At 35.3% G+C, this 13,861-nt stretch overlaps 1 protein-coding gene and 1 long non-coding RNA gene across 3 annotated transcripts in view; one reads left to right on the forward strand and one right to left on the reverse strand.

Moving 5' to 3' along the window:
• LOC134758108 (uncharacterized) overlaps positions 1-13,861 on the reverse strand; it is a 189,739-nt gene that overhangs the window by 133,123 nt on the left and 42,755 nt on the right. For both annotated transcript variants that reach the window (XR_010132979.1, XR_010132980.1), the window contains exon 2: positions 200-382. This is a non-coding gene — a long non-coding RNA (uncharacterized lncRNA). The remainder of the gene's footprint in view (positions 1-199; positions 383-13,861) is intronic.
• On the forward strand, positions 7,872-9,533 carry SUCNR1 (succinate receptor 1). Its single transcript, XM_055382137.2, has 2 exons — positions 7,872-7,886; positions 8,538-9,533. Exons 1-2 carry the CDS (start codon positions 7,872-7,874, stop codon positions 9,489-9,491), a joined length of 969 nt encoding a protein of 322 aa, XP_055238112.2. The 3' UTR covers positions 9,492-9,533.

Raw genomic sequence — 13,861 nt, forward strand, 5'->3', positions numbered from 1 at the left:
GAATGGTGGCAGAAACCTGTGAAATACATCCATTTGTCTTTGTTTCTTGGAAGGGGTTCATGTTAATTTATGCCTAAAATTAACAAGCCTGGCATTGGTTATTCAAATGCTTTTTGCCCTTTTAAAAATATAGACAAAAATAATGTTTTAACCTTTCTTCCTTCTAAAAGTAGAAAAGAGTTGCATTACTGAAAAATACCTGTTATTAATTCTTAGACTTTGTTGTGCACAACAGTATTGTCATTCAATTCTGTAGGCAGTCAAGAATCAGAGTCGGTGCTTTTAGAATCCAAGTACATAGGCTTAAGCTCTGGTCCCTCCCGTTATTGATTCTGCAATCCTGAGAAAGTTAATTGACCTCTCTGAGCCTTAGCTTTTTAACCTGCAAAATGAGAAAAATCTTAAATAATAACAACCTCAGAGGATTACTATATGCATTTGATGCATAAAGGTACTTAGTGTAATACCTGCCTGCCACATCACAAGAACTCAACAAATTATAGATATTTTTATTTCATGTAAATGCACGTTTGTATAAATATTCATACATGTATAAATATATTTTACACATGTATATAAAGTGTGTAATATAGACACATATGTATGTATATATGTATGTGTATATATACATACATATATTTTGAGTTTCTGAGTTTTTAAGCTGTCAGATATTGGTGAGGAGAAATGCTTAGTTAGGAGGATGCCTGTAACAGAGCTTCTTTTTGGGCTTCTGCCTGTCATTGCTAACTCAATATTCAACTTACATAGCATTTAAATTGAATTACTGCTGCCTGCACAATTATGGGCTTTCTTAGTATAATCCCTATGCTTCACATCAAGAAGACTGAGTGTTTACTTGAATCTAAACCTAATATAATGCTTGGAAAAAGCCAGGTGTGCTTCCTGTCTGAAATGGTGGTAATGTACTTCCAGATGTTTTTCAGAGCATTGATTGGGATATATAAATCGCCATCTATTAAGGTTATTTTACTTAGCATCTCTCTCCCTAATCCCTAGCTATCTGATGTATCTTTTATGTGTTTCTTGATTTTAAGCACAGCAAATAAAATGGAAAATAACTTGAAGCTCTAGTATCTTTTTGCTAGTACACCAACATAGCATATATCCAGGTTTCCCTTTAAAATTTCAGTTTTATAGTTCCCTCAAAGTTATTGAAAACAGAGGTTTCATTATTATATTCTCAATACAGAATTCACTAAGAAAATTAATTTTAAAAAAGAAGAAAAGCAGAGGCAACTGTATTCCCAATATAAGCAGTATTTACCACTTCTTATTGTGTAAATATGCAAATAAAATGAAAATAAGGAATGCTCCTCTGTTGCTTTGGTAGTGGATAAAATAAGTTCAACAGTGTTTTTCTAAAAATCTATTTGGTAAATGTGTTTCCTGTGAAATGAGTTACTTGTTTTTTGTCATTCAATTGCAAAACTGCATGTGAAAATAAAATAAATGTGAATGTGAAAATAAAAGCCTCACAAAAATTCCTCTGCATGAACATCTCTGACTGGGAGGTTTGACTGAATAAATTATTCCTGGGCTTTTGAATTATTAATCTTTGCTGCAGGATATACAAATAGGATATGCAAATAGGACACTGTAATAACCATGTCCAGTGGCACAACACTGGGTCAGAAGCTATATCCAGCTGCTGGCAGAGTTCCTGTCAAGGGATCAGGTCTTCCAACAGAATGGTAAGCTACATGGCAAATTGTGCCTCTCAGTGTATAAAGTAAGGCCAGATTTCCTTCTAAAGGTGACCTGTGAGCAATTAAGGTTTTCAGTATTAAGTGTTTAAATTAATTCTTTATAAATAGATGTAAAACAGCAAAAGAATTGAAAAAAAAGTCATTTTTATCTCTACGTTTATTTTTCAACAAATTAACTGTCTTCTTTTAGTTGTCAAATACTAATTTTATTTTATGTAAAAGGATTTATTGTATTTGCTAACATCTCAACAACTTATATTTCAACAAAATAGTAATTGGATTTACCTAAATAAATATAACTACTTATGGGGAAAAATTAAAGTTCCTAAATGATTTGAAACAATCATGTATTTTATACATACACACACACACACACACACACACATATACATATATATATATATGTATATATATATATTTTTTTAAGACAGAGTTTCACTCGTGTCGCCCAGGCTAGAGTGCCTGAGTGCTACAGTGACACATTTACAGCATGTGTTGGCTCACTGCAACCTCCGCCTCTGGGGTTCAAGCAATTCTCCTGCCTCAGCCTGCAGAGTAGCTAGGATTACAAGCGCCCACCACCACGCCCGGCTATTTTTTTTGGATTTTTTAGTAGAGATGGAGTTTCACCATGTTGGTCAGGTTGGTCTCAAACTCCTGACCTCAGGTGATCCACCCATCTTGGCCTCTCTCCAGGTGTTGGGATTCCAGGCGTGAGCCACTGTGCTGGGGCATAATATTTTTACGTTTAGAAAATAATGTATTTGGGGGAATTTTCAGGCATCCTAAAAATTAAATTTAACATTTATGTGTGTAAAAATGATATTACCCAATAATTAATTTACTTAGGAAAAATGAAAAATTGCAGAAACCATTTCTATTCTACCTTCCATAACTTTTCAAAATGTGTGTGGTATTCTTAAAGAAGTTAATACACAATTTGTGCCATACTATTACTTTTTAATATCTTAATTTCTGGTGTAATGTATGGAATACATAAAAATAAAGTTACAAATGTTAAATTATTATATCTTTTCAGTGTGAATATATATTTTTGCTCACATTGTTTAGTAATCAAAAAAGTAATTTGTTAAAAAAATTCTCATGTTACCATGTAAATTTGCCTTAAGGTAGCACTTAAAAGTAAACATTTTACAAATGTTATTTGTTTAATTGTGATGACTATAAAAACAAACAATTAAAAAGCTAAGAAACTATCACATATATATTTTAAAGTAAATTTCAAAAATGCAGATTTTCAAAAGGCTGAATATATTTAAAGTAAAAAACATTTTCCAATTAAGTATTATTTGTCTGCTTATGTGAGTAAATTAGATATTGCTTCTAGTTCAATAATTCTAACAGTTTTAGATATATTTTTGGACTGGAAACTAAAGATTTCACTTTAATTTCTGCTCTTAAAAAAAACCTGTTCAAAATAATTCATCCAAATCAGTTACAATTTATTTATCACTATTTCCATTTCCTAAAAATTAAGAATATAGCCACTAGATAGCAGAAGAGAGAATATGAATTTTTCATGAGGGAATTTTCTCTTTAATTGGGAGTTTTGCTTAAAGGAGCAACTTACTTCATATGTTTATAGAATTGCGATGCCACACTAAAAACATACCCAACTATAAATATATCCAATTTGAAATATAGTATCTTCAAAATTTTGTATCCTAGTGAAGTTAAATTGGTCTGCAAATATTGCACAGCTCATATTTATAAAATCATAATCTATTAGAATTATGAACTTAGAAAAAATGAAACAAATGTATCAAAAAATTATAAAACATCATTAAAAAATCTCATTTTTATGAATAAAAATTCAGGTAAATATTAAAATGTAAAAGGGTACCCAAATATTAGGAGTGGTCTGTTTACAGACCATTTTTATTTCTTATTTTTGCCTATTTTTTGATTTTATGAGTGTTACACCTTAACAATAATTTTACACATACATTTTTAAAAAGTTGTTTCAAAAAAATGAAGAAACAACTGTATGAGAAGCAAGACAAATATGATAATTTAGTCATTCATTTTTCTTATTTCAGTTCTACTCCTTCCCTACTACTCCTTCAATCCCCGACCTTCTGGGCTACTATAAAGCAGAATGCTCCTTGACTTTCATGTGACCCGTCACCTGCCTGAGTGATAGCTGCAGGAAATCAGGCTCTAGTTGCACAAGTCTTTGTGGCTATATTTTCCTTCCATTGCAGTCAAATCTTTCTGCTGTGCACAATACATAAGCTATTAACATTACCAGTGGTGACTAGGCAGAAAGATAAACGTTATGACCAGAAAAAAAGGAAATGCAAAAGTGAAACAAATTTCTTGTGTCAAGGAAACTTTCTATACCTTAATTTTCATTTGAATTTGTGCACCAGCTTTTTGAGTACCCACAAAATAACAAGAGCTCAGAAATAAGGCCTGAGAAGGTCCAACATTTAAAACTTGGGCAAAGAAGGATTAAGCCACAAAAGAGCTTGAAAATGGAGAAAGGAGGAAAACAAGGAGATTGTTGTGTCATAGAAGATAGGAAGAGAGTGCTTCCAGAAAGTGTGGACTTAAAAGCTACTGAGAATAAATAATAATAGTAAAAACTGACCATTGAGCTAAAAAATAAAGTTTGTTAATATGTTAAAGCCTATTGATATTTTTGCTATATTTCTAGAAATTTAAAGTTTTTAATATTATCAAATAGATGCCAACTTTGAGAGAAAAAATGATAGGAAATTTAGATAAAAGGAGAAAGGAAATAATAAAAACTACCTGAAATCTCATCATTAGAGATAAAGCTATTAACATTTTGATGCACGTCTTTCTAGACTTCTTATGCTTATTAATTTCAGGTGTCATTTCTTGATTAAATACTTCGGTTTTAAAATTTATCCTGGTAGATATTTAATTTTGCCTTATACAAATGTGTTTCTAAACTACAGCTACTACTACTACAATTACCAGTTTTTAATACTTATCATATTATATTATATATAGTGTTGACTTTCACAGTGAAATAAGCAATGAGCTTAATCTGATGGTCTTGCTACTTATCTGGCCTTGGAGAAAATATTTATAAAAACGCTTTGTAAATAGTCAGGTGTTCATATTCATCTCTTCACTCAACAAAGATTTATAGATCACCTACTATCTGCTGGTCACTGTGCCAGATGTGGACAATAAAAAATGAGTAAGACAAAGTTATACAAAATTCTAAGAAGTTTAGTATACAATGAAAGCATAAATGGGAGGACCTATTTTAGACTGAGGGTCAGACAGCCTACCTTGGGAAACCTACACTTGAACAGAGGCCTGAAAGAAGTATAGATATATGACAAATACGTGATGGGCCAGGAATCACAGGACAAAAACAGCAGTGAAAAGAGATTCAGATAGAGGGACTGCATGTTAAGAAGGCTCTCTGTGCATTCAAAGAGCAGGAAGAAAGATGAATTAGGAGGAGAGTAATGCCAAGCAAAATTGAAGTGGGTGCAGGGGCCAGATCATGCAGACCTTGATGTCCCCATTAAGGATTTTAGACTATATTCCTTGGATAGTGGAAAGTCAATTAAGGGTTTTGATCAAGGAAAGCTATATGATCTGATTTTGAGTTGTAGTTTTTCAAGACTGTTTAGCTATAATGGTAAAGATGAATTGATGAGGGCCAGAGAGGATGTGAGGAGACAATAGGAGAATATGACATAGAGCAAAATAGAGATAAGAGTGGCCTGGACGAGAATGATAATGAAAGCTATGGAGCAGTAATGATAGATTTGAGAAATACCCAGACATTACAGTAAACAGACTTGGTAGTTTATTCATTACTGGTGTTGAGTTTTAGATGACTTTGAGGATATTGCTTAGATTTTCGTGGTGAGCACCTGGATACATGGCAGAACCATTTACTGAAATAGGTGGATATGCTGCAGGCTTGGTAAGGAATTTGGAGAATTTGGTGTAGGATTTCTAGAGGCAGAGACACCTGAGAGAAATCAATCAATGGCAATAAACAATTACAGTTTGTAAGGCAGATACAAGCTGGGCTGGAAATCTGGGAGTTGTTGATGTATAGTTGGTCATTAAACCTCAAAAGTGAATGAGATCATTTAGGAAGAATCTATGGAAAGAAGGAGCCCAGAAATTAGCCTTGAGGAACTCAACATTTATTGCTTGAGCCAAGAAGACTTGAGCCCCAAAAGTGCCTGCAAAGAACAACCAGGGAGAAAGAAGGGAAACTAGGATATTGTCATGTCTCAGAAGGCAAAAGAAGAGTGTTTCCAGAAGACAGAGTATGAAAAACAACTGATAAATAAAATAAGATTAGTGAAAAATGATTATTGGAATGAGCAATGTGGAGGCTACTTGGAGGACTGGTAGGTCCGAAGCCAAATTGGAGTAAGTTGAAAGGGAATGGGGTGTCGAGATGTCAAAACACTTAATGAGATGGCTTTTTCCAGAAATCAAACTATGAAGAGGAGAGGAACACGTGAAACTAGGGAGAGTTGTTTATGTTGCTCCTTATTTTAAGATTGAAATGATGAGAGTGTTTAAATTCTAATGGAAAAGAGGACATGAAGACTGACGATGAGGAGAAGAATGCTGAAGAGTCAGAAAAGAAGAAATAATGGTACCATGGGAATACTGAGAATTTGGGAATTAGCTGGATCTAGAGTAAGCTCAACAAATGCTCTCTATCTCAATGAACTAGGAGGTAAAACCATTTGCTAATAATGAGTAAGGTAGAGTAAATGAAAAAAGTTTTAAGAGATTAAAAAATATGAAATTGAGAAATATAGGAATATGCTGGCAATATGAGAGAGCGGTAGAATTAGGTGACCTCAAAGACACAGTGAAACCAATCTGCTTTATTCTTCAGCAGCATTCATGTGTCTGCTGCTTGAGAAAGTTTCCACTCAGCTTTGTCTGGAATTGGACTTAGTGGCAGGTTGCCATAGAGAGATTCGAGAGACTCCGAAAAATGTATAATGTTTTAAAGTAAGTGATTAAAAATAACTTTTCAAAATATTAAACTTATATCTACAATTCTGTGACTTATTTTCATAAATAAAACACTCTCAAAATAACAATGATCTTTAACTAAAGTAAACCACTTGAATTTGACAAAAATACATGAGTTTTCCAGATGCCTTATCATAGCAAATTCTACTGAATTTTGCATGCTTCTCATAAAAAGCAGTTTAGGTGCATTTATTCTTATTTTGTTCTATTTACCAAAATTCTATATTGAAAGAATTGTTTGTTTGCAACTAATACTCAGAAGCCTACTTGACAAAGAGGTTTTTAGAACATTTTGTTTTCAACCTTGGTTTTCCTCACTAGAAATAAGTAACATTTAATGTTTAACAATGGCAATCCAGTACTTTTTTCAGATAATTAAAGTTCTTGAAATACCCTATCCAATCACAATCTGGCCTCTTGACAAGAGGAAAAAACAGTAGGTTAGCAAGACTCTTGAGGTTTGAGTGAGTCAGGTTGCTTATTTCCATGGTACATATTCAGAAGGCATTACAATAAAGGTCTTTCAGTAAGCATATGACCTAGGCAAATGCCATGGTCTTAATATTGGTGTCTCCTCAAAATGTATGTTGGAACCTAATAGTATTAAGAGGTGGGGCCTTTTGGAAAGTGATGAAGCCATGAATACTCTACCTTCATGAATGGGATTGGTACTCTTGTGAAAGAAGTTTAACGGAGCTGCCTTGCCCCTTCTGACATTGTTGTGGGGACACAGCAGCCACCATCTTTGAAGCACAAGGTGACTTTTCATCAGACACCAAATCTGCTGACACCTTGATCTTAGACTTTTCAGTCTATAGAACTGTGAGAAATAAATTTCTTTTTTTTATAAATTACTGAGTCTGAGGCATGGCATCTTTCAATAAATCATGACCAATGTTAATATTACTAAGATTTTCAGTTTCATATTTTGAATTTTTAAAAATTAAGTTTTAAAACTGAAGTTGTATCATAGTTTATGAATTTAATACAATAAGCAGAATTCTTTGGCAATATGGAAACAAGTAAAAGCTTAAAATAGTGAGACTGAAGTTCTAAAAATTCTTATTTCCTCTTCTAGGTTATGGTTTAACTCAGCAGAATTTGTTGAACAACTACGACATGCTGGGGATCATGGTATGTTTAGAGACACAAAAGTGAATTCAAAATCTTCTCTTCAATTATTTTATCATACGTTCCCTTTGTTTCTTTGCTATTTGCCAAGCCCTCTATTTGTGTTTCCACCTTAATGCCTTCACATGTGCTCTTTCTTATGCCTGGAACACTTCCTGCAAATATAGATATGTCTCTTTCACTTTCTTCATTGAGGTTTTTGTTTAAATGTCATCTTGTATAAAAGCCTCTCCCTTATCACCACATATAAAAATAAGTCACTGCCACCCTCCATCCCAAAACTTTCTAATATTTTTACCTTCCCATATGTTTTTATTCATAGCACTTATCATTATTGGTATCATTCATTTTTTACTTCCTGATTATTCTTCCCAAGAGAGTATAAATTGTTAGAGATTAGGAACTTTGATTTATTCACTGCTGTTATCTCCCGTGCCTGAAATTATATTCAGCACATAGTTGAAAGGTATTCAAAAAATTTGTTAAAATAATACATTAATGACATATATATATGTATGTATGCTTTCCTTACTGATGTAACCTACTTTCTATAGTTCACCATTCAAGTGTTTTTCATTATTATTATGTTCTGCACAGTTTTGTCATTAGTCACAGTCTAGTGTTTAATCCTTATATTTTCTCTCTCTTCTTTAGGCATGGAATGCAACTTGCAAAAACTGGCTGGCAGCAGAGGCTGCCCTGGAAAAGTACTACCTTTCCATTTTTTATGGGATTGAGTTCGTTGTGGGAGTCCTTGGAAATACCATTGTTGTTTACGGCTACATCTTCTCTCTGAAGAACTGGAACAGCAGTAATATTTATCTCTTTAACCTCTCTATCTCTGACTTAGCTTTTCTGTGCACCCTCCCCATGCTGATAAGGAGTTATGCCAATGGAAACTGGATATATGGAGACGTGCTCTGCACAAGCAACCGATATGTGCTTCATGCCAACCTCTATACCAGCATTCTCTTTCTCACTTTTATCAGCATAGATCGATACTTGATAATTAAGTATCCTTTCCGAGAACACCTTCTGCAAAAGAAAGAGTTTGCTATTTTAATCTCCTTGGCCATTTGGGTTTTAGTAACCTTAGAGTTACTACCCATACTTCCCCTTATAAATCCTGTTATAACTGACAATGGCACCACCTGTAATGATTTTGCAAGTTCTGGAGACCCCAACTACAACCTCATTTACAGCATGTGTCTAACACTGTTGGGGTTCCTTATTCCTCTTTTTGTGATGTGTTTCTTTTATTACAAGATTGCTCTCTTCCTAAAGCAGAGGAATAGGCAGGTTGCTACTGCTCTGCCCCTTGAAAAGCCTCTCAACTTGGTCATCATGGCAGTGGTAATCTTCTCTGTGCTTTTCACACCCTATCATGTCATGCGGAATGTGAGGATCGCTTCACGCCTGGGGAGTTGGAAGCAGTATCAATGCACTCAGGTCGTCATCAACTCCTTTTACATTGTGACACGGCCTTTGGCCTTTCTGAACAGTGTCATCAACCCTGTCTTCTATTTTCTTTTGGGAGATCACTTCAGGGACATGCTGATGAATCAACTGAGACACAGCTTCAAATCCCTTACATCCTTTAGCAGATGAGCTCATGAACTCCTACTTTCATTCAGAGAAAAGTGAGGGGCTTGTGAAACAGATTGTTCTACAGATGAATCTGTAAGCCAGTTACAGTTTGCTTTAACTCATAGACATCAATCAGAGAGTGTCACAGATTTAACCTTGATCTAAAGACAAGTTGTACCCAGAGTATGTGAAAAGAATGGGACGACAAGAATGTACTGGTTTCTTCCTCTAAGAATTGAAAGGAGTTGAACTGCCTTATGTTTGGGCATGTAACTCCAAAATACTAGGTATTATAAGGCTTTCTCAATCAGTGCAAAAATGGAAGATATATAAAGCAACAAGTTGTCTACATTTGATCATTGGTCAGATTGTAAAAAAAAAAAAAATTGTTTTGGCAACATTCTCTATGTTATTCTTATTCACATGATCCTAGAACTTTATGTGAGAACTGAATAGCAGAAGATATATTATTAAATAGTTTTTAGAAGTTGTGCTGTTAAGCAAATGTAAAGTCAACAGTAACAATGATTAAGAAAGGAATATAATGAGTTCAAAGATATCTATCTGATATATTTTTTATATTCATCATGAATCGGGGTAGTCTTGTAATTTATCTAACCTTTTTGTTGTATGGGTTTATAGTGGAAAGAATCTTAATTTAAATAAAAAGAACCTAAAGAGATAATTCAACAAAAGTAGAGAATATGTTTGAGCTTGTCAGAGAATTTAGGTATCAAAATACTAGAGAGATACACCAAGGATATTTGAATAAAAAAAAATTTGTAGAACACGAAATGCCTATCAGGAAACCCAAAGCAAAACAGAACAAAAAGTGACTACATCGTTTTAAATGATGATTTTGCCATCTGGTATTTTATTATCATAATTTGACCACCAGTGCATGAAAATATATTAAAGTTCATTAGCCTTCTGCTCTTGATTTAATAGTGAACTTTAAAATATATTAATATCATAAACCAGCAAATAAGGAGAAATAAACTGATAATACTAGATTCATTGGGATAGTTTTCCCTTTTGGAGGGAAAGTCACAATTTTTCTCCATGATCCCCCATTTTTTGTAAACACTGGAATAATTTACAAGGATAACTTTATTGTAGCGAGAGCAAATCACATCTGGAGTGAGCCTTGTTTTCATGAAACATTACCATAAGACCATTGGAGTAAATATTTCAAACAAAATGTACTTCATGAAATTACAGAACATAAAAATATTTATGTGCATATTAACCTGTATTATCCCAGGAGGGTTAATGGGCCCCATTTCCTGCACAAAACAAATGCAGGGAAAAAAATGGGTGCTGCATTAGCTTTTTAAAGTCAAACAACTATCACATAATAATTCCTTGATATGCAACATAAAGTACCTATGGCCACATATCTAAGTTCCTTTCCTTGATGTCATTAGCTATAAGGAGTGAGTAATGTGAAGGACAAAATAAGCATTATGAATACAGAGACATAAAATTCCACTGTCCCTTCCTTTTCTGAAATACTCTGGGAGGTATTCTGATATTTTTAAATCCCCCAATTTTCCCAGTTGATATCTCTAGACTTCAAGCAACTGAAATATTATAAAAATGCATTAGTCACAAAAGATTTATTTTCTTACATCACACTAGGCTTTAAGATATTTTCTGCCATGCCTTGCCTTTAGTATCAATATTTTAAAAATTTCACTGTAATTTTATAACTGCCTAATAACAAACTGAAAACAGAACTTCTGAGTTTCCTTATCAGAAAGGGCCACAGAAAAGGCCTTAGGAAAGAAAGATTCACTTACTTCTGCAAACTTGGCAATCTGTAATTTAACTTTAATTTGTATTTTATGCATGAATTTTACTTGTAAAGACAAAATTAAATTTGCTTCCCCTACATCCCAACTCCAAGAAGTCACAGGAATAGACTCTTTCTAATAGTGCAGTGAAATATTTTTTCAAACCATAAACTCATATATATATATATATATATACCTTGTAAACAAGAGGTTAAGAAATTTTATAGCACATTTTAAAATTATTTTCCTCCTCAAATCTATTGTGTGGTAACTTAATCTTTAACAAACTAAAATTATAAGAGCTATTTCATTTGCTTTTTGTACTGGGTAATTGTAAGAATCACAAACAATAAATCATGAAAATCCTTTCTGGGTTTGTGGTTTCTAAAGGAAATAACATTGAGCTTTTGTATTTTGTCTTTTAATTGGCTCCCTGGTATCTTCAGAATGATGTCTAGATTCTTCAGTCTGGACCCACCTACTCTTCTCACATTATCTCCTATCACTGTTGTCACAAACCATACCCTATAGCTAAAGATTGCTACTTTAGTTTATCATATTCAGAACTTTCTTCACTTTGTTCACCTGTTGCCCGTCTTTGTTCCATCATACCTGAATGGTATAATAATTCTAAACAACTTTCAAGGTTCATCTCATCTGTCATTCTTTGTTGAAGCTTGCCCTTATATCCTCTCTTCCCCAAATCTAAAAGTAAAACTTTCTACCACTGGGGCTTCAGATACTTTTAATACTACTTATTTGAATTTCATTATTTTTATTATAGTTTATTATTGTCTTCATAGCTGAGTACTCTTAAAATTGCTGTTTATTATAAGTGAATGTCTTACAGAACAAACTCAAAGTCAATGCTTCTTTTGCATGTGAATAATCAAGCTATTTTTCTGTCATCATTACTTTAATAAGTAACATTATTTTATATGAAGAATAGAGTGTATATACATAAACCCATGTGCCAGCTGCCATTGCACTGCCTCACATTTTCCTTTAGATGTTTGAGCATAGTTTTAATGACAGTTTGAAATCTCTGTCTCCTAGTTCCAAATATGGGTCATCTTGGAGTTGGTCTTCATTGGTGCCTTTTCTCTTAAGTATGGGTCATAATTTTCCTGTTTCTCTATATGTCTAGTAAATTAGAATTTTACTCTAGATGATGAATAATGTGTGGCAGAGATTCTGGATTCTGTTACATTCCATCAAAGAGTATTGATATTTTGTATATACATTTACAAATGTACATGTACACAATAATAAAAATAATTTTTTTCTCAGACCTGCCTGCAGTCATGAAGGGTTTCTTCTTTATGTGCTTATAACAGTGTAGACAAGGGGACTCCCAGGCAAGATAGCCAAGTAAGAACAGCTCTGGTCTGCAGCTCCTAGCGAGACCAATGCAGAAGGCCAGTGATTTCTGCATTTCCAACTGAGGTACCCGGTTCATATAACTGGGACTGGTTAGACAGTGGGTGCAGCCCATGGAGGGTGAGCCAAAGCAGGGTAGGGTGTCACCTCACCCTAGAAGTGCAAGGGGTCAGGAACTCCCTCCCTAGCAAGACCAATGCAGAAGGCCAGTGATTTCTGCATTTCCAACTGAGGTACCCGGTTCATGTAACTGGGACTGGTTAGACAGCGGGTGCAGCCCATGGAGGGTGAGCCGAAGCAGGGTAGGGTGTCACCTCACCCTAGAAGTGCAAGGGGTCAGGAACTCCCTCCCTAGCAAGACCAATGCAGAAGGCCAGTGATTTCTGCATTTCCAACTGAGGTACCCAGTTCATATAACTGGGACTGGTTAGACAGTGGGTGCAGCCCACGGAGGGTGAGCAGAAGCAGGGTAGGGTGTCACCTCACCCTAGAAGTGCAAGGGGTCAGGAACTCCCTCCCCTAAGGAAAGCTGTGAGGGAACTTGCCATGAGGGACGGTGCTATCCGGCCCATATACTACGCTTTTCCCAAGGTCTTTGAAACCAACAGAACAGGAGATTCCCTCAGGTGCCTACACCACAAGGGCCCTGGGTTTCACACACAAAACCGGGCGTTCGTTTGGGCAAACACTGAGCTAGCTGCAGGAGTTTTTTTCATACCCCAGTGACGCCTGGGACACCACTGAGACAGAACTGTTCATGCCCCTGGAAAGGCAGCTGAAGCCAGGGAGCCAAGTGGTCTTGCTCAGCAGATCCCACCAGCACGGAGCCCAGCAAGCCAGGATCCACTGGCTTGAAATTCTCCCTGCCAGCACAGCAGTCAGATGTCAACCTGGGATGCTCAAGCTTAATGGGGAAGGGGCATCCACCATTAATGAGGCTTGAGTAGGCAGTTTTCCCCTCACAGTGTAAACAAAGCTGCCAGGAAGTTTGGACTGGGTGGAGCCCACTGCAGCGCCACAAAGCCACTGTAGCCAGACTGCCTCTCTAGATTCCTTCTCTCTGGGCATGGTATCTCTGAATGAAAGGCAGCAGCCCCAGTCAGGGGCTTGTAGATAAAACTCCCATCTCCTTGGGACAGACACCTGGGGGAAGGGGAAGCTGTGGGCACAGCTTCAGCAGACTTAAACATTCCTGCCTCCCATCTCTGAAGACAG

The sequence above is a fragment of the Gorilla gorilla genome, chromosome 2 (assembly GCF_029281585.2).
Source record: "Gorilla gorilla gorilla isolate KB3781 chromosome 2, NHGRI_mGorGor1-v2.1_pri, whole genome shotgun sequence".
NCBI lineage: Eukaryota > Metazoa > Chordata > Mammalia > Primates > Hominidae > Gorilla > Gorilla gorilla.